Raw genomic sequence first — 20,822 nt, forward strand, 5'->3', positions numbered from 1 at the left:
GATTTTATTCCACGTTCCTCCTTATGTTAAGTGAAGGATGCTCCTCAGGGACAGTTCCCTGAGATAAGTGCAAGAAGTATTTGAGAAATCTGTAACTCGTGGTCACAACAGTAGCAGAGGCCAATTGTGTCTGGAAAGGAACAGCATATACAGGGCAGAGAGATTCTCAGTAAAAAACTGGCTGAAAGCTTACAAGGCCAGGGCTTATTTCATGTGACTCACTACAGTGTCATGGCATAATTGTGATAATATACTAAAGCAGGCATTTAATTTTATAAAACTGTTTTTACAAAGGTTTCTTTTTTAGTAGTATTGTAACTTTTTAAGTCTGCTGAAAAATACTTCTGCCCTGAAGGATGGTTTGGAAATGGAGAGTTTTTTGAGTTCCCAACAGGGCAGTGTTCCAGCTGACACTCCTACACATCTTTTGGTTACAGGGTTTGACAGTTCTTATTAGTAGATGGTTGTTCAAGCTGAAGAAATTGTTAACATCCTTGGGGAAAGAACTCAGCGTATTGGCAATGGAAATAAAGTATACTTGAATGTATCACTTTCAAAGCTCTTGCTGATGTCTAAGATGTGCCATTTTAATAATGAACAATTTCTTTGCTAAACTGTCTTGCAGCAGAATTTAGCCTTCAGTTATCATTATCAATTTATAATAGTGTTGAATATCATGGGTTTTTCTGTTAGTTTCTTCATTTCATTGTTAATTATCTTCTTCTGTAATGTTGTTCTTTGCTTTATTTTACAGTCAGAGAATGAAAGGAACTACCACATATTTTATCAGTTGTGTGCATCTGCTATGCAACCTGAATATGAGCATCTTAAATTGGGTAGGTCTCCAGAAAATAACCTGCTCTTCACTTTTGCAGTGCAGGATTTTAAGGCTGGGTTTTCGAGTGCAGGATGTTTAGTGCATTACAGCATAAATCTCACAGCCTTAAAGCAGGACCTGCTTTTTAAGTTGCTCAGCTGTTAATCCTGCTGGTTTTGAACTTGGTAGCAAATCCCTGGTAACTCAAATAGTGCACAGTCAAGTACCTGAGTGTCTTCGAAAATCTATTTTTCGTACTTTCTTTAGTGACAGATGCCACATCAGCTTAGGGACTTGATTAATTTACCTACAGAGAAGCTGGGAGAAGCAGAATTCAGGTGTATGTTCACTCAGCCTCCCTTCCTGTTTGTTCATTAGGTGGAGTATTAAGATTTTTAGGAATTATGGGTACTAATTTGTGTCAGTTTAACTGAGTTGGGTACATGGATTTCCCTCAGGAAAAAGAGGACCTCCAGCTCATTGCTGAAATGCTGTCCTCTGATAGCATCTTTAATTTTTTTGTGTTGTAAAGTTTTAACAAGTGGCTCTCCCCAGTCCCTAATTTTTGCAGGGTTACAAGATTTGCTTCTTATCTACAGGAAATGCAGAAGAATTTAACTACACACGAATGGGTGGCAGCACTGTAATAGAAGGAGTTGATGACAGAGCAAATATGGTGGAGACTCAGAAGACGTTTGCCTTACTGGGTAAATTCTTGGGGATACACTTTCAGGAGATTTTTTTTTTTTCCCCTGAAATGGGCAAAGGTAGATTGTTTCTGAAATATCCAAAACATTAGTAGTAACTACCAAAATATTTTATTTCATGGCTTGTCCATTGTGGTGTTGGTCTGTTTTCGAAGTGCTGGGCAGGAGCAATTAGCAGTTGGTGTTAATTGTTACTGGTCAGAAGCACTGAGGGCTGGAGTCTTCTTGGCCCTTAAACTAACATGCTGCAACAGAGGTGGAATTGGAAGCTTCTTTGCCCCTGTATGGCTTGTGTAAGAGCTAAATCAGACTTGAGCTGGCACTTGGAGAGGTGCAGGAACTTATACCCAATCTGTCATTGGATCAGACAGGCAGAAAATTGGCAGAACCAGGGATTTGTGCATAGTACTCTGCAGAGATGCTGTACAATTCTTGGCTGCACAGCAAAGCAAGTAACCCAGTATTGTTCTGCTTTAATTAACTGTACTGTTTCTGAGTATTTCAAATAATCAAGGAATGTTTTTTTAGGTCTGAAGGGGGATTTTCAGATGGATGTTTTTAAAATGCTGGCAGCAATCCTGCACTTGGGCAATGTGGAAATAGCAGCTGTTGGAGATGAGAGATCATCCATCAGTGTAAGGAAGTAGCTCGTTCAGATACCAACATTTTCTATTCTATTTTATGCCAGAAGTGCTTTAGCAGTAGTTTCTCTCATATCTGGGGCCCAGAGCAGCATTAAATCTGGTGTACCAAACTTGACTGATTTCTCCATCCCCATCTGTGTGGAATCACAGTGAGTGTTCACACAGGCGCTGTTCTGCGCCCAAGTTCAGAAAGTCTTAACAAAAGGCAAAATGTGGCTAAGACTACACAGATCCAACTGATCCACAGCTGTTGGAAAATCCATTTTGGAGCTTTCTGCAGGGTGCAGGAAACAGAGCATAGTCAAAGCTGCTCAGAATGTGTCCCAGCAAGCTGTGCAAGTCTAAAAACCAAGAACACCTAAAAATAGACTGAAGTAACTTTCTTACAGTGTCTTAATCCAAAGCATCTCATCCAGTCCACATTTTTCTCTCCTGTATCAGGAGCTCTATCCAGCATTATTTGCTTTAGCTCATCTTGCTCTTTTGCCAGATGAAGGAGTAAACACAGCCCCTCGCCTATCTGAAAATAAAAATCACAGTTTGATGTCAGGGGCGCAGGGACTTCCCTGTCGAGACAGCATTTAAGGTATTAAATGTAGCCTAATGATATTTCTTGATCTTCTTTAAAGATGGAAGATAAACATCTCAGGATCTTCTGTGAGCTTCTGGATTTAAACTGTGACAAAATGGCCCGGTGGTTGTGCCACAGAAAGATTGTCACGACCTCAGAGACGGTGATAAAGCCGATGACGAGGGCCCAGGCTGTCAATGCCAGGGATGCTCTGGCAAAGAAGATCTACTCTCATTTATTTGACTTCATTGTGGAAAGAATTAACCAAGCTCTGCAGTTCCCTGGCAAAAAACACACTTTCATTGGTGTTTTGGATATTTATGGGTAAGAATGTCTCTGGAAACAGAGTGCCTTTTCTTTGGCACGTTTTTGTGCTGGTAATGAATTTGGAGGGGCTACTTTTACTAAAAGGTCATGGTCAGATAAGTTCTTTAGCATCCAGATTAGTGGAAATGCTCAGCTACTATAAATACCAGATTTTTTTGTGAATGAGGTTTAAATTTAACTTCTGATGTGATACTTCTAGATTTAACTCTGGATTTTTTAACTTTATTATGCCTGGTAACATCGGCTTCTAGAGAAGTTTTGAAATTCCTTACCATCTTCATTAGTCTTACCTTTAGTTAATCTTCTTAAAAACGTTAGGATAGCTCCAAAGTCTTTCAGGGATGCTACCATTAGATTTTGATGTCAAAAGATTTTTTTTTCCTTATTTGAATTGTGTTTCAGGTTTGAAACATTTGATGTGAACAGTTTTGAACAATTTTGTATCAATTATGCTAATGAAAAACTACAGCAGCAATTTAACCTGGTATGTTCTTTTTTTGTTACAGTTCTTTGTCTTATTTTGCTTCAGGGTGGATATTAGTAAATTCTGCTTCTGCTTGAGTAATGGATATTTCTGGATAATGCCTGCCCAGTAATAAATAGAAATATTTTGTTTTTATATGTAAGCGTAGCTACACACAAATGTACATAAATGAAAACTTTTGAGTTTATTTTCTTACAAGACAGACATGTAATATACTTCAAAGTATATTTTTTTCTATCTCACATACAACTATGCACATGCACACGCTGTATTTGTCTTCCTTAATTGTAACCTTCTTTGTATTTTCATAATTTTTGCAAACCCAGCATGTCTTTAAACTTGAACAAGAAGAGTACATGAAGGAAGATATTCCATGGACTTTAATAGACTTTTATGACAACCAGCCTGTCATTGACCTTATTGAAGCTAAAATGGGAATTTTGGAACTTCTGGATGAAGAATGCTTGGTAATTTAAAAATTCTTGCATTTAGAGCTCATTAAAAAAAAAACAACTATATAGATTTTTACAAGTGGGGCTTGTAATCCGTATTTTACCCTTTTCATTGGGAAATAGAGCATCTTCCTCAGAAAAGGAACAATAACGCTTGCCCTCTATTTGGCAGTTTGATTGTAAATTACTTAGTCTATTTTCCTCTTAGAGAATTAGGAACCTAAAACTGAATCTTAGAACTTACCTAGAAGTAAGCCAGCAACTGGAGTTGATCACTGTGGGGGCAGTGCAGGACTGGAAGAGGTTAAGCAGGAGGGCAGTGGGGTCCTCATCCTTTTGCCCTTTCTGGGTCTGAGTCCAAGCAGCAGTTTGCTGCTGGGTGTCTTGCTCCAAGCAGGAGTTTGGACTGCTCAGTCTCCAGGGATCTCTTCCACCAATATTTTTTAAATTATGTTGTTCTACAAGTCACTAATTTTGATACAAAAATTGTGGATTAATACAACCTTCTTTCCTAAAAATATTTGCTATGGGGAGCCACCAGTGAGGCTGAAGAGATGAAAACTGGTTGTTATCAGGCCTTGTAATTCACTGAAAAGGTTTTATGCAGAGTGTTCATTGACAGCCAGCAGCTCTGCTGCTCCTAACAGCCCACCTGAGTTTGTTAAAGAGGTTGCCCTTCTCATTTTTACAGTTGCCTCATGGAAAAGATGAAAACTGGCTTCAAAAGCTATATAATAATTTTGTCAATAAAAACACGCTCTTTGAAAAGCCAAGGATGTCAAACACTTCTTTCATCATTCAGCACTTTGCTGATAAGGTATTGTTTCCCCATGTTTCTAGCAGTAGCTTATTCAGAAAAAAAAAAGTAATGTAGGAAATAGGGAATATTAACCACAGTTATTTGGAACTTCTATAAAATCGATCTTCAGTGCACTGTGCTATTTATTTATTGGTAATACTGCCTGTAACACACCACTTGAATGTAAGAAGTGCTTAAGGTAATGAATTTGAGAGCATAAAAAGAAATCAAGATAAAACAGCAGAAAAATAATAGAATGTGTCGATAGAACAGTTATAGTTGTAGCTCATACACATTTTAGTCTCAGTTATTTACATTACAGATGTGGTATTCCTTTTTGGTGTTTTGATTTGAAATCATAGAATAATGAAAAAAGGAGGAAAGAAATTCCTAATGAAGGCAGAAGGATTTGGATTCTGGCAGTTCGTGCTGCTTCTAAATTTGCAGTATGCACATATGTAATCTTGAGATTATGGAATTGGGAAAAGCAGGCTTCCAGCCATCATGTTTAAGATTCATAGAGCTCTTGGCTACCACAGCTGAGAGAGTAAGAATTATTGTTTTGCCAACTGTTTGTTTATGTGCTGCTGAAAAGTTAATGATTTCACCTGTTTGCACAGGTAGAATATAAATGTGAAGGATTTCTGGAAAAAAACAGAGATACAGTACACGAAGTATTGATTGAAATCTTGAAAGAGAGCAAGGTTTGTGAACAAACAGTAATGATTAATTTTCTGAATACCTGATTTTACTGGAATTAATTCAGATCTGATTTTAAAATATTTGTACTGATATAAAGATTTTTAATAGGTTGAATAAATTAATTTATTCTTAATTTTTATTAATATTATACAAGTATCTGTTTCTAACATCAAATACTATACAAGATGAAAAAACACAGTGTTCAACTTCCTTCATATATGTGCATTTACTTTGCTAGTTATGTTGGGGGTTTTTTTAATATTTCCCTTGAAGAGCATTTTGTAATCCTTGTAACTGAAAAACATTTTTTTTTCTGTAGTCATTACATGCAGCTTTGATAGGTGGTTTATCATTAACAACTGCCTTTGTTTATTCTTCAAAAGAGATTAGGAGAATGCCAGGGCAAGGAAAACATCAGGTGTTTTATGTGTGCCTGCCACTTCCCATCTGCTTGTCCCTTTGAAGTCTACAGCCTTGAGACTTCAGGATTACTCTTAAGAAGCTAACTTCATCTGACCTGAAAATATATTCTGAATTTAAATTGCATACTGCCTTAAGTGCTCTTATTTTTAGCTCTGCTCTGTGTTTGTGTCCATATTTGCTTATATTGAAATAGCTTTTGCAGGCTGCTTTCCCAGCTGTAGACTTCTGTGTGTGAAATGTGTAAGTGCTTCACAGCAGACTCAGAATCATTGCAACTCTTGTTTCAGTTGTTGTTTGTTTGTGGGTTAAATACCCACAGGTCTCAAAGTCCTGCAATACCTGGTCTAAGTATTAAAGGGTTTGCATTTTTTGTCATAGTAAATGTAATTTTGATTTAAATGTTGCTGCAGTTACACAGTGTTTAACTCTGGTTCTTTCACCACACTTTTAGTTTCATCTGTGTGCAAATTTTTTTCAAGACAGTCCAGTGTCCGTTTCACCTTTCAGTTCCTCTATAAACATCAAATCTGCCAGACCTGTTCTGAAATCACCCAACAAACAGCTCCGGACAACTGTGGGCACTAAGGTACTGCACAGACCTGCTCTTCTGTGGTGTTTGTACTTCCTGGGGGGTGCTGGGCACTCTGAGACCCGATTCTGTCACTGTCCATGGGGGACTGTCCAGTTTTCAGGACAGCAAGAGCCACAGAGCAGTGCTCCAGGTCTGGGTATATGTAGGTGTGTTTATTTTATATATAGGAGGCTGTTGGGTACAGCCAGACTCTTCAGTTTCCTGTGTTTAAGATCGAAGCACTAAGAATATCTCCCAATATCCAGCCAAAACCTAACAAATAATTAAACTACTAAGATTTTGCTTTTTACTGGAAAGTTTCATTAGCAAAACTCTTGTGTCTGGTATTTTCTAGTTCCGGAACTCTTTGTCTTTACTTATGGTGACCCTCAATGCAACCACTCCTCATTATGTGAGATGCATAAAGCCAAACGATGAGAAGTTGCCTTTTGAGTGAGTATGTCAGTGGTGCTCAGCTGTGGTTTTCTGTTTCACTGTAGCAGTGTGTCAGCAAGCTAAATTCTTATTGTTGAGAAACTTCCCATACAGAACATGCTTTTTCTTTCCAGATAGCTCAAATTTAAAAAATGTGTTGTCTTCCTACAAAAATAGAATAATTAAGTATCATTGTTGTTGCCTTAAAAATTCTTTAAGCTAGTATTTTTCAAGTTAGATACTAGTGCTTGTGTATTTCTCAGAACGTTTTTAGGGCAAAGGTTGTCCACCTTTGGTTTAAGTTGATGAATATTTTGTATAGGTATGTTTGCCCTTATACAGTATGGACTAACCCCAGTTCATGTTTAGAGAATAAAAACCTCTGCCATTTTCTTTGTGAACTTCCCTTTTGTCTGCAGAAATATTTAAAAGAGCTTTGTAAGTCAGAAAAGGTATGAACAGTGTAGAACATAGCCCTAGATTTCCCCCCAATTTTTATGTAATTTTAATGTTTTCGTACAATCATATGTGGCAGACAATTTTCATAATTCCTATGATCAGGTTGATAACCACTAACCATGAGTAGGAGTTAACTTTGATGCAGCTGTTGGTCTCTTGTGTGGCCAGACCTGTGGAAGCACTCTGGTTTCAGTGCTACAACTTCCAGCTGGAAGGCAGTGCACTGACAAATGAAATTAAAGCTTTTATCAGGAGGGAAGAGGCCAGATTTGATTCTAAATTAAGTCTTTTAAGTGTGTTAGTTCATTTTCTTGTAGCCAGACAAAATCTTTCCATGCAGAACATGTTACTGATGATACTATATCACTATCAGTGCAGTGAGCTCTCATGATTCTGCAGTGAGGGCAGAAATAGCTTGGGTAATGTAAAAACATGTCGGAATTAGACTAGAAGAGAGCACCATAAGCTTCTGAAGGAAGAGTGTAGTCATCTGCCAGCCACAGGGATCTCTTGGCTGGTACTGATTGACGCTGGTGGTGTGCTCTGTGGGTGTATCAGCTCCTGTCCAGAATTAGAAAGGGCCTTTCTGTGCCTTGTGTTTGTAATTTTGAACCCAGGTATTAATGAGTAAGTCCTGGTTTATTCTTAATGAATGGGCTAAAGAATACCTAGAGATTGTCTTCCTAGAGAGTTTCTTCCTAATGGATTGCTGAGGGGATTTATTTCTGTGTGTGTTTTGAGTTGAGAGGGGAACTGTTCTTTACCACTTGCTGCTATGAACTTCACAGTTAATACTGAAAAGAAACAAGAATTTTCATGAGAAGAATAAATACAGTCTTCCTTTGGTTTTGAGGAAGAAACAGAAAACCCAGATACATTTTTTTTTAAAAATTACGTGATGTGGAGTAAGACATTATATGAGAAGCAGGGAGCTTTGTGTCCTATGAGCAGAAATACAAATCCAGTTGGTAGAATGGTTCTAATTATTACAGCATGCCAAACCCAGCAGAAATGTAAAGTATAACACTGCGGTTTTTTAGGTTTGATTCCAAAAGAGTGGCTCAGCAGCTGCGAGCATGTGGTGTTTTGGAAACGATTCGGATTAGTGCACAGAGCTACCCATCCAGGTAGGGATAGCAGTGGGCCTCCCTGTGCCAAAGAATACCTAGTTGTCTGTTAAATGAGTTTAATTTGTTAACTTCTAATTTTCCAGGTGGACTTACATAGAGTTTTTCAGCCGTTACAGCATTCTTATGACACAGCAGGAACTCTCCATAAATGACAAGAAACAGATTTGCAAGATTGTTTTGCAGCGGCTGATCCAGGTTGGTCTGTCTGCACCAACCAATAGATGCATTACAGCATCTATTAGTAATAAAAGGTCTCTTTTGCCAAGAGTAGTATCTCTCCTCAGACAGGAAAGGTGTTCACATTATTTCTGTTTTTCCTGATTTACTGTGCTGTACACAGGCTTGTGGGTCAGTAACCTCGTGCTGTGGCACAGTCGTGATGTGGCCGTAGACAGAGGATTTAACCAATCTGTGCTCAATATTGTCACTTGAAAAATGGAAGATATTCTCTATTTATAAACCAGGAAACAGTAAAGGGTGCACATTTGTCAAGTATTCCAAGCACAGGAGGGAGTTTGGTGGTGGAATGCAGCATACTGGAGAGCTGTTCAAAAATGTGCTATTTTGCACGTTGCTTCTGTCTGTTAGATGAGCCTGTGGTGGTGGGGCTGGTCCCAGTCAAGCCAGCGTGTGAGGACTGAGTTCAGATCCAGGGATGTGTGAGACCAAACACAGGCACACTTGCTGAGGAGCTCTGGCACAGGCCAAGGGGGAGAGCTGGAACTTGAAAGCAGCTTCACCCTGAGTTTTTGCTCACACAGCTCGCTGGTTCCAGGCTAGAAACGTGTATCAAAAGGTACTGCTGAGCCCATGGAAGCAGACCTGTAGGAGGAGGTGAAGAGGGTGCTTTTAAGGCCTTGATGATAAGTCCAGAGCCTCCCTTTAATTTTAGATCACGAGTGTACAGCTTCTGGTGTAGTTCTCTTGTGTATTTCCTGCTAAGTGGGTTTTCCCCCACTACATACTCCTATCTACAAAAAAGGCAGAGAGGATATTCTTATTTAGGAAGATCATGTCTTGTAGAAGAGCTTGCCTGAAGTGACAATTTATAAAAATAAGAGAACATCTGGTCTACAAAAAACCCCTAAAAACTTAATGTACCTGCTGTTTTCTTTTTCAGGATCATAACCAGTATCAGTTTGGGAGAACAAAAATTTTTTTCAGAGCAGGACAGGTTGCTTACTTAGAGAAACTGCGCTCAGACAAGCTGAGACACGCGTGCATCCTGATCCAGAAGTGTGTCCGGGGCTGGCTGCAGAGGAAGAAGTTCCTGAGCATGAGGAAAGCAGTGGTCACAGTGCAGCAGTACTTCCGTGGGCAGCGCACAGTGAGGTGCTCGTGGCTCATCTGTGAATTGGCTCTTGGGGTGTGGCTGAGGGCATGTAGAAGGTCCAGCTGATGCCCAAAGTGTTGCTTTTATGAAAGAGCAGTTCAGGTTGCATTTCCATTTCCTCTTGATTGTAATGATGAGCTTGAAAGTGTTCGAGTTACTCAGCTGATGTAAGTACTCCAGCAGGTTTCCAGTGTTGTCTGCCAGATTCCCAAGAGGCCTGTCTGCCTGTAAGCTCAGTCCTTACCTGATAATACATGATCCAGTTGTTGTCTTGGGCTTTCTGCTGGGCTTCAGAGCCAGAGAAGAAATCAGGGGTCTATGAATTAGTAAGGACAAACTATGGCAAAGAAAGTGCAGCAGTCAATCAAAGCAGAAAGATGGCTCTGGGTAGGCTTGGAGGTTTTCATAAAGAGACCATCAGAACAACTGCTTGTGGACAGATTTCAAAAGCTGTGGATAGCTCCCTCTCTCTCACTTTGGTTGAAGAATAAGCTCTGGTTTTGATATCTTCTCCTTTTTTTGTGTGTGTGTGTGTGTGTAATTTGACTGACCAAGGGAATGAGCATGAGAAATCCAGTGTGACCTAAGTAAATTTTATTGTCTTTTGAATTAAGGCAAGCTGTAACTGCAAGAAATCTGAAGGAAACATGGGCAGCTATAATTATTCAGAAGTACTGTCGGGGTTACCTGGTCCGCAGACTTTGCCAGCTCATTCATGTGGCTGCTGTGACAATACAAGCTTACACAAGAGGATTTCTAGCAAGAAAAAAGTATCAGAAGGTACAGCCTATCAAAAATTCTATTTCAGTAACTGGAAACAGCTCGTGCTCTGTAAAAAAGATGGGCTGTGGCAATTATCCCTAACAGATTACCTTTTGCAGGTCTGGTTCTCATATCTTCTGCTCTGATGGATTTTTTTTTTGTTTTACCAAGAGCTCTGTTGGGTTTATACTGGATGCAGACCATTTGCTGTGATTTGCAGTGGCTCAAATGTGTCTGCAGTCTGGGGATTTCAGTGCTTTGATATTTCCATGAGATGCATTGTCCTCACCAGTGTGTGTGCACTCACAGACCGTTACAACTGATGTGGGTTGAGCTAATTACAGACAGATGTTAATGCTTTGTTTTAAAGATGCGTGAAGAGCAGAAGGCTGTGATCCTCCAGAAATACGCCCGTGCATGGCTTGCCAGGCGCAGATTCCAGAACATTCGGCGCTTTGTGTTGAATATCCAGCTGTCATACAGAGTTCAGCAGCTGCAGAAGAAGATAGAGGAACAGGTGAGGGGAAGCAGTCAGCTTCTGATTTGTACTAATTTTTTTATCATATCTGTTCTAGTGAAAGATGTTGAATTGAGAAGACAGGAGAATATGTAAGGGTTATGGTCCTTTATAATAAGCTACCAGGCTTTCTAGACCCCGAGTAGAAAGGATCATCTAGGGTTTCTTTATATTTTTGGGTTAATTATGCAAATGAGAAGAGTCTGCAATTAACTTTTTTGGGTTTTTTTACTGTGTCTTACGTCCATCCAATCTCTGGGTGGGGTTACTTGTGGAAGGATGAGTGAGATACTGCTGTGGTGCAACATGTTTTGTAACTTCTGGCAATTCAACATTATGTTTATTTTGCAGCTTATTATTCCAGCCATTCCAGCCAAATTGCCTTTGAAATGGTAGTTTTAATCTGATTGATGGAAACAGTCCTGGGTTGAAATAATCATGGCTGATATGGGATGGTGAGCAAAGTGGTCAGGTGCTCCCTTTAAAACTCTGTGGAACAGTTTCAGTGCGTGTTTGTGTTTTCTTTTATCCCGTCCTGCTCATTGTAGAGTAGAGAAAATCATGGTTTGCTGGAACGATTGACCAGTCTGGCTTCAGCTCATATGAATGACGTGGATACAATTCAGAAGCTTGAATCAGAACTCGAAAAATTAGCTGCTCAAAAGAGAACATATGACGAGAAAGGGAAAAAATATCGAGAGGACAGTGAGCAGGTAAATTTAATGGCCATCTGCGTGCTTTTATTTTTAAGTAATGTTTTCAGTTACTGGATTTATCAAACACATGATTTGAGAGTTTCTAAGTAACTGTACTCTTTTGGGAGGAGGCAGAAGAGGGAAGAAAGAGAGTCCATATATTCTTGTTAAAGTGCAAGATCTTCTGTGACCTATTTATTCCTCCTTTGTAATTTGTATATTTTGCTTACTTTTTGTGTGTACAGAAAATCTTAAAACTTGAGAATCAGAATAAAGAATTACAAGAACAGAAGGAGACTTTAGAAATAAAGCTCCAAGAAAAAACTGAGGAAATGAAAGGTACAATAACTAAAGGGAGTTTCAAAGGAGTTATAGTGGGGTAAAGTCATGTTTTCATCAAAAGTATATTACTTTTGTTCTAATAAAAGCAATATAAATGCTGAAATTGTAGTAAATTGAAAGTTGGTCCTCCTCTTGCTTACAATGTGCAAGCATGCAAATGCTTTTTATTTAATAGTTAAATTAAATTTGTTCTTTCAATAGCAGAAGCTCTCCTCCTGTTGTGTTTCCTTTTTCATACACACATATTCCCTCAAAGTGTAGCTTCATCCTTGGTTCCTTTTGTACAACTACTTTTAGGAATCTTAATTTCAAAGGACACAGGTAGCACATGAGATCAAGTATACTTTAGATGAATAACAATTTGGTGCTTCAGAATCTTTTTGTTTCTATAGCATTACTTGTAAAGGGTACTGTGATAATTGTTGGCACTTGAGGGAGTAATTTCAGCCTCAGAATATGTTAAGGATTGCTTATTAAAACAAAACTTCTCATTGTGGTCATGCTTTTTTAACAAATGTACACAATTGCATGAAGGTCTTTGAAATACTAAAATATTTTTTGACAGAGAAAATGGATGACCTCACACAGCAACTCTTCAATGATGTACAAAAAGAAGAAAACCAGCGAATGTATGTAATCTGAATTTTATTTCTTTGAAACAGAATTTGTGTTTTCTCTTTCCCTACCTTTCTTTCTCCTTCTGCAAATGTATTATGCTGACATCACTTATGAATCTGTCCATGCTCTTGGGCATTAATGCTGGTACTGAGGTACTTCATGCAGAGTTTAGGAAAAGCACATTCTTGTTTGTGGGTGAGTCCTATGCAGGAAATTATAGTGACTGTTCTTTTGCAGTTTCCTGTCTTTTCATGTGTCTTTCTGAGAGCTGAAAGGCAACTCTGATCACACTGGTTTCTTTGGAGATATCCTCCGAATTTGGTCAGGACTGGAAGAGCAGCTGATGGCCACACCAGTCAGAACTCCTGTGAAGTGAATATGAAAGATTCTGCATGAGGCAAAGGCAGTGTTTGTAAAGGACATTTGGTTAAAAATATAAAGGAAAGAACTTTCCCCCCCCCCGCTTAGGTATTTAATTTGCAGTAAAAATCCTGTTGTACATCAACAAATGGCTGTTGCTTTGTAGCATGCTTTCCTTGGATCAAGTGTTTATTTCCCAATAACTCCTTTCCTGTATGAGACAGAACCTTCAGCACCAGGGAAATGCTGTTCCCTGAAGTGTGAAGAGAGCAGTCAGTCACTGTTCCTGAGGGCTGGAAGCTCTGGGGTGCTCCAGCTCAGTCTGATTTCAGCTGCCAATAACTTCAGACTGTGTTAAGAGGACTTTTTCTGCTAGTTTTTCTGCTTTGCTCATTACCTCTATTATGCTGGAAGCCAGTCCAATCCAGCAGGGGCTGGTGGAAAATGGAAAGCTTCCTGCAGGGTTTTGCTGAGAAGGACACAGGGCTTCCTGCTGCTGCATCCTTCTTCAGTGCTGACTTGTGGCCATGAACGTAGTGGAAAGCTGCTCAGGCAGGGTAACTCACAGAGTCAGAGAATTAGACTTCAGTGGAAAAAACTCAGTTTTGCCTTGAATTCCATCCCAGTATCATTATATTATATGCAAGGAAATCTAGGGATGTTCTCCTCCCGTTATGTAGGTGGATTCTGAGGAAGTAGGATAGCATTTTCAAGTAATTACAGTGCATTTAAGTGTTCTTCAATGAAGCATGTCCTTCAAATTAAAACTAAAATGAAGCCCACTTTTTCACTCAGGAATGTAGATGGATGAAATTACCTTTTTGTTGTGTTCTGCAGGATACTTGAGAAAAATTTCCAAAACCAGAAGCAGGACTATGAAAAGGAGATTGAATTGCTCAAGGGAGAAATTAAGATTCTGAAAGAAGAAAAAACTCAGCTACAGCAACAAATTCAGCAAGAAATTATCATTCAGGATGGCTTGAAAATGGAAGTAGGACAGCTTACAAAACAAGCACAGGTGAAGCATGGCTCATTGCATTTTGGAGTCTTTGCTGATAAAGCAAGTGGAGAATGTGCGTGTTTTGTTTATAGAATACCTTCACTAATTTTTTTATCTCCAGTGCATTTTTAGAAGAAGTTGTAGTTAATAAGCTATATTTGATACATAATTATATTGCATTGTTTTCATGTAGCAGACAATGCAAGGTACTGCTCACAGAAATAAGTGCATGTTTTCAAGAGTAATTGTGCTTGAATATTTATAAATTGAAATCTATAGATCCTTTTTTCTTCCTTTTTGCTGAGAAAGTATTAGTTTCTATGGGGATTTTTCATACATAAGAAAAATGTAGTAGTTTATAAACTGAACCTTGAAATAGTGTAAAGTCACATTTTTTTCTCTGAGTCAATTCCATGGCACAAACATTTTTTTCAGCACATCACATTATTGTTCTGCTCTGATGCTTGAGAACCAGATGCTTTAAACACAGCACACTTTAAGCTTTTCACCATATTAACTTGTTCTTAGTTATAATTATGATTTAACAGATACTCAGCCCTTGTCATTCAATCCTTGTCTCAGTATATGATTTCTGTCTGATTCAGAAAATACCTGAATTGCAAAAGGAAATCGAACTTCTTCAGACACAAAAACTGGATGTTGAAAAGCAGGCCCACTCACAGAAGCGAGAGCTGAGGGGTAAGCTGCATACCAGACAGTGCAGAGAACTTCCTGAGTACAGTGTGAGCCAGGCCAGTTCAAACTGATCCCTCCTATGTCAGACAAAACTCCACTTCTCTTTCCCATCCCGTGGTGGTTTCATTCCATTCATAACTATACCTACAGTTTACAAGGTGATCACTGAATGCTGAGATCTGGGGTACCCCTTTGAGGAAACTCCGATTTCAGACATTCCTCCTTTGTGTTCAGAAATAAATACAAATGGTTTAAACTTCACCTAGAATTTAAACTTCACTCAGAGTTTAACAAGTGTCTTCTTGTGACCCAAAAATGTATAAACAACACTTAATCTAGTTTTCATTCATCCTGTCCTTTGTCCTATATCCAATAATGTCAAATATGCTTAAATGACTTGCTGAGTTGGGTTCTCTTTGGAAGAATGTACTTAAGAGGCACTACTGTTGTGAACTTTGTGTAATGATAACAATGTCATAGAGCAAACCTGCATTTGCAGCATTTAATGTAGTAACCTAGCACTGGATGATAAATCATCTGTACAACTCCAGGAGTTGCCCAGATTCAGACCAGAAAGATGTAACTTTGCATTGAAAGTCTGATGTTTAGGAAACAAACAGTATTGGTGGTACATCAGCCTGATACTCCTGCATGTCCCAAAGTAGAACTGAGTCCCTCATTGTATTCTTGTGGTAAATGTTATATTTACTGAGTACCAGGAAAGAACCTTGTAGATTTAGGAAGAGGTTGGTTCGATCTCTATAATGAAACATGTAGAGAAAATAATTAATTTTATAAACTCTGTGGGGTTTTTTTGCAGAAAAGATGTCAGAAGTTACCAAGCAGCTTCTTGAAAGTTATGATTTTGAAGACGTAAGAAGCAGGTAATTTTGTTCTGAGGTCTCTTCAGAAAGGCTTAAGAAATGCATTGTGTTCATTTGCACACTAATGGTTCTGCCTTGTGTTCTAGACTCTCTACAGAGGATCTGGAACACTTAAATGAGGATGGAGAACTGTGGTTTGCTTACGAGGGCTTGAAAAAAGCCACAAGGTTAGTTCAGTTCTTCAGTGTTTCCATAACTCCAAGCTGTGATCTAGAAAATAAACTGAAAGATGAGTGGGTAACTAATTTCACAGTGCAACACTGGACTTCTGTTAAGGAAATGAACCAGCACTACTTTATATGATGGGCTGAGCAGTTTGAAATCAGTTGAATAAACTTCTGCCAAGCCAGTGAGATAAGTGTGTATGTGTCAGTCAGGGAAATGTGTTTCCTGTGAGATATCATGCATAACTTTCAACTCCTTTAATGCACAGGTGATGAAATGGAATATCTCTGTGTAACTCACAGTACTTTGTTTTCACTTTGTATTAAATTTGACCCATTTAATCAAGGTCATTCTACATCTGCCCTGTTCTTTCTCCCTTTTGTTTTAACAGAGTAATGGAGAGCCATTTCCAGTCTCAGAAAGAAATATATGAGAAGGAGATTGAAGGTTTGAACTTTAAAGTTGAACATCTTAGTCAAGATATTAATCATCTACAGAAATTATTCCGAGAGGAAAATGACATAAATGATGGCATTCGGCTTGAAGTTAGCAGGCTAACCTCAGAAAATCTGGTAAGGCCCAAGTGCAGAAGTACAACCCAGATGTGTTTGTGACACTCAAAACACTGTGGCCATGTCTTTGAAATCTCAGGGCTTGAACAAATGGGGTCATCTAAGGTGACACATCTTCCCCTGCCTGCTGGGTTAGTCTGTAAAGAGACGGCCAAATTTCTTGTCTGAGCGTCCAGCTTGCTGGGGCAGCCTCCCACAGACGTTTTGCCTTTTCATTTGCATAAGCCTGATTAGAGATTTTTCTCGGAAGCCTCCTCAGAGTTCTGAGGCTCTCCCCACCAGAGGGCAGCTACACATTCCAAAACAAGCTACAGGCACGGCTGGAGAGCCTGGCAACTGGTGCTGTGCAGAGCTGTCTGACACAAGGAGCTGATGTTGCTCCAGAAGACAGCATATGCCATACCATTTTTCTGTAAAATAATCGAAGGAGTGCTTTCAAAACAGAGTAACAAAAATTGAAAATATAAGGAAAAGTTATTTATAATATTCTTTTTTAAAAATTGTTTTATGGCATATTGAGAGGGTTTTTTTCACTGTTAATTGAACTGGTGAAATTAAAGCCATAGTGTAATTTCCTTTACACTAGAATAGAACAATGGTAACAGTGGGACAGTCCAACAGTTTGATTTGCTCAGTATTTAGTTTTTAAGAGTGGCCAGCAGCAGGTGCCTCCAGGAAAGTTAAACAAGTCAGGGAAGCAGGCAGCAGTGCCCCCCCAGAGCCTCTCTCTGGTTTGGACTATTTGCAGCTGAGGGTCGTGGGGTGACTTAGGAACTCTTGCAGGGATTTGAAAAGAAGGAGGGTGCTGAAGTACACAAATCTCCTTTTTCTCTAAAAGGTAATCCCAGATCTTAAGCAGCAAGTTGCTGAACTTGAAAATCAAAAATTAGATCTTGAAAACCGTCTTCAAGAGCAGACTGTAAAGTTGAAAGGTAAGGTACCACTGTGATCCCCAGTCTTTCAGTTGTTGGAGATGAACATGATGAATTCCCTGGAACTGAACTTTTAAAAGCTGAAGTAATATTCCATGACAAGTTCATTGCCTTATTACTTACTTACTTATCAGTAAAATGAAAGAAAAGTGTTGTATAGTTTACATCTCTTCTTAAAGAACAAGATACATGCAAATATGCGTGCTTTGTTTGCCTTTTTGAGGTCATTCAGTTCTGTGGTTTGGAAGTCTCCAAATGTATTCAACAGGGCTCTGCTAAGAATGTGTGGGATGGAATATGTCCTTTGGAAACAGTCATAAAAAAGATGATTTGGAACTTAAGGCCTACTCTGTGAGGTGGGCTTAAGAGAATGCTGCAAAACACAGAGTTGGGAGATGGGGGAAAAGTTCTTCTCGATTTAGGAAAGCATACTTTGCTGAGCAGTTGGAGTCTCTCTAACTGCAGTGTCTTCCTAGGCAGCTGATTTAAAATTAATGAGTGGTTTTACTGCCAACTGCAAGAAGTTAGTAGTATCAAAATTCCTCATCCCATGTAATTTTCTGTGTGGTTATGGAGTAGTCGCATATTTCTCTGATACATTATCCGGCAGGACATTCAATTTCATTTGATGAAACAAAATTCTGAGTGTAAGAAAGATCTACTGAATACTAGTACTGAAAAGTAAATACCTTTGATTTTGTTTCTGTTTTGTTTTGGGGTTTGTTGCTATTTATTACTGAAAAAAAATGGAAGAGATGTCAAATCGGCTGCATTATGAGCTGGAACGGGATAGGACACACAGACGGTAATTTTTTAATTGTTTGTTTGGTTTGTTTTGGGTTTTTTGTTCAGTTGTTCGGGGTTTTTTTGTTTGTTTTTAATTTAAGAAATTTATTCACTATAAGCTATGGTAACAGAGTCACTTAAACTCTTAAAAGTATTACCTTCTACTTCAGATTTGCCTCAGAGCTGTGAACAGTTAATAACTAATGGACAAGTGTGATCTGACTGTGCTTTCACAGAAGATTTAAGAGACAAGGCTTCTTATCTGTTTTTAGAACTACTGAGGCTCAGAATGAAGTCGATACAAAAGAAAATGAGAGTCTGAAAGGCACAACCCAAGGAACTGAGGGGCTGAGCAATGGTTTGATGCAAGATGAAGTCCAGGATGAAGTACAAAGCAAGATAAAGCAAGTGACAACTCGACTTGCTGTGGAAAACATGGTGAGGAAATGAAATTGTCATTAAGCAACTGTACCTGAAATGCAGGATAAAAAGAATGAAATAATGATTTTGTGGTATGGATAGGATGTTTCTTCAATTAATTGAGGGAGAAAAAAAGATATGAAGGTGTTTCTTCCAGCAAATAAAAGTAAAAGCACATCATAGTGCATTTTAATTGTGGCAATTACATGGAACAGTAGAAAACTTATTTTAATTGTATTTACTCTGAACTCACTGGCTTCAATTATTACAGGATCTTGAAGAAAAACTAGACATGAAAGACAGAATAATAAAAAAATTAGAGGATCAGATCAAAACTCTGACCAAGACTATTGAAAAAGGTAAGATATTGTTGTTTGATTTCTTTTGCTTAATAGCTTTGAATGCTCAGTGTATGTCCAAAGAAAAAAATATTTTTTTAAAGGTGAAGTTTGGGGTAGGGTTAGAAATTTAAAACTTCAGAAAAATGTGCCAGGGGAATCATCAACACAAATTACATGAAAGTCCTTTCCTGGTTTGTTTGGTTTTTTCCCCAGCTAAACAATAGGCACGATGGGGACATGGACTGTACGATGAAGATGAAGGCAGAGGCACAAGGTCCTGCCAGCAGGAGTTAATGCACACCCTCACACAAACTCTCTCTGATAGCAGAGTAATTCTTCACTACAGGATACTCTTCAAAACACTGCAGTGTCCAATGTAGAGGTGTACTGTTGCTGTTTATTTTTCTTACTCCTGCGAGTAATCCCACTGAATCCAGTGAAGCTATTCATGAATAATATCAATGTTACTTAACTCATAATGCTTGGAGCCATCAGCTGAGAACATTAGTGTGAGCAGGGCCTGTACTCTCTTTTTCACAGAGAAAGCTGCTTCTCTCCAATAGTTTGTTCTAACATGACCATAAGCTTAACCATTAACCTGCAAGTAACAGTGCTTTTGTGTTTGACAGCTGAAACCCATGTGCCAACTGTGCCCAAAGAGTACATTGGAATGATGGAGTACAAGAAGGAGGATGAAGAAAGGATCATTCAAAATCTGATCCTCGGTATTTTAGTAGAACTTGGAATTTTATAAGTCACCAACAATATTCAGAACACCGTAACAGAAACTACAAGGGACCGTATTTTATTTATGTTCAAAGTTGTCTTTTCCCCCCTTTTACAAGATCTCTCACCACCAATACAATTTGGAGGCTCTGTATTGCTCTCTTTCCACTGCCAGACATTTCAAGTACAGAAATGCTTTTTCTGTGTAAAAACTATTTCTCTGACTCTACATAATGCTGACTCTGTTACCTTTCTTCCTATTTATCCACCTCTAAAGCTATAAAGAGCTCTCAAGAGCACACCAGGGACTTGAATTTACTTTCTTCCTGGTCATCTACTAAGTCTGTAAGTCACTGTGGTTTTGTCTATGTGTGCTGGTTACTCTCCTGCCTGTCCTTTCCATATCATCCCTTCACTGACAGGAGCTGTACTTCATGTTTCTCTTGTAGAAGGGTTTTGTTCTTCATCTGAGCTTTACATAATTTATAATCTCAGTCTTGCTGCCAAACCAGCTTTTTCTCATTAGCTTACAATTAATAGTAAATTTGACGAATTTTCAATGTACATTGGTACCATTATTAAATTAACAACACCTATCTTTCCTTCTCACCTCCTTTAGCCTTGTGAATGTTTATATTTTTGTTAGCAAAGGTGTGTCCGTAAGCAGTGCTGGAATTTGGTGGGGCATCCAGAGGGTAGTTAAATGTAATTTGCTTTTTGAAGTTGTCCTGCCTGGCATAGCCCATGCTGGACCTTAGAATTTGCTATAATGCTTTCCTGCCCCTCAGAAGAATGTAATTAATACTCATATGTGAGCAGTACTGTTACAGAAGTTTTCAGAAACAAGCAGTTCACCAGAAAATCAGTGACTGGTCACTGCAGAAGGGAGGCATGGTGCTTGTCTTTTTCAGAATGATACGTTGAATAATTGAATTTTTACGTAATAAACCCGATGACTCTCCTCTATGCAGATTTGAAGCCACGTGGAGTTGTAGTTAATATGATACCTGGCCTTCCAGCTCACATCCTGTTCATGTGTGTGAGGTATGCAGATTACCTGAACGATGCTGACATGCTGAAGTCTTTCATGAATGTAACCATCGATGGTATCAAGCAGGTTGTTAAGGTAGGAGATTGTTTGATGGCACTATA

At 38.8% G+C, this 20,822-nt stretch overlaps 1 protein-coding gene across 3 annotated transcripts in view; it reads left to right on the forward strand.

Annotated features, from left to right (window-relative positions):
- The window catches only part of MYO5C (myosin VC), a 33,442-nt gene that overhangs the window by 5,748 nt on the left and 6,872 nt on the right, over positions 1-20,822 (forward strand). Inside the window, exons 7-36 of one of the 3 annotated variants that reach the window (XM_048317223.1) lie at positions 755-836; positions 1,417-1,524; positions 2,053-2,159; positions 2,798-3,063; positions 3,469-3,550; positions 3,877-4,017; positions 4,694-4,819; positions 5,422-5,505; positions 6,378-6,512; positions 6,853-6,950; positions 8,432-8,518; positions 8,605-8,716; positions 9,642-9,853; positions 10,469-10,634; positions 10,987-11,133; positions 11,682-11,846; positions 12,074-12,167; positions 12,736-12,799; positions 13,986-14,166; positions 14,754-14,847; positions 15,665-15,728; positions 15,815-15,895; positions 16,285-16,465; positions 17,304-17,397; positions 18,151-18,202; positions 18,456-18,621; positions 18,875-18,962; positions 19,574-19,669; positions 19,948-20,015; positions 20,642-20,730. In XM_048317223.1, the coding sequence (XP_048173180.1) occupies positions 755-836; positions 1,417-1,524; positions 2,053-2,159; positions 2,798-3,063; positions 3,469-3,550; positions 3,877-4,017; positions 4,694-4,819; positions 5,422-5,505; positions 6,378-6,512; positions 6,853-6,950; positions 8,432-8,518; positions 8,605-8,716; positions 9,642-9,853; positions 10,469-10,634; positions 10,987-11,133; positions 11,682-11,846; positions 12,074-12,167; positions 12,736-12,799; positions 13,986-14,166; positions 14,754-14,847; positions 15,665-15,728; positions 15,815-15,895; positions 16,285-16,465; positions 17,304-17,397; positions 18,151-18,202; positions 18,456-18,621; positions 18,875-18,962; positions 19,574-19,669; positions 19,948-20,015; positions 20,642-20,647 (3,447 nt within the window). In that variant the 3' untranslated portion in view covers positions 20,648-20,730. Of the gene's footprint in view, positions 1-754; positions 837-1,416; positions 1,525-2,052; positions 2,160-2,797; positions 3,064-3,468; positions 3,551-3,876; positions 4,018-4,693; positions 4,820-5,421; positions 5,506-6,377; positions 6,513-6,852; positions 6,951-8,431; positions 8,519-8,604; positions 8,717-9,641; positions 9,854-10,468; positions 10,635-10,986; positions 11,134-11,681; positions 11,847-12,073; positions 12,168-12,735; positions 12,800-13,985; positions 14,167-14,753; positions 14,848-15,664; positions 15,729-15,814; positions 15,896-16,284; positions 16,466-17,303; positions 17,398-18,150; positions 18,203-18,455; positions 18,622-18,874; positions 18,963-19,573; positions 19,670-19,947; positions 20,016-20,641; positions 20,797-20,822 lie in introns of those variants that run through there. The other 2 variants (XM_048317221.1, XM_048317222.1) reach the window with 2 other exon arrangements.

The sequence above is a fragment of the Corvus hawaiiensis genome, chromosome 13 (assembly GCF_020740725.1).
Source record: "Corvus hawaiiensis isolate bCorHaw1 chromosome 13, bCorHaw1.pri.cur, whole genome shotgun sequence".
NCBI lineage: Eukaryota > Metazoa > Chordata > Aves > Passeriformes > Corvidae > Corvus > Corvus hawaiiensis.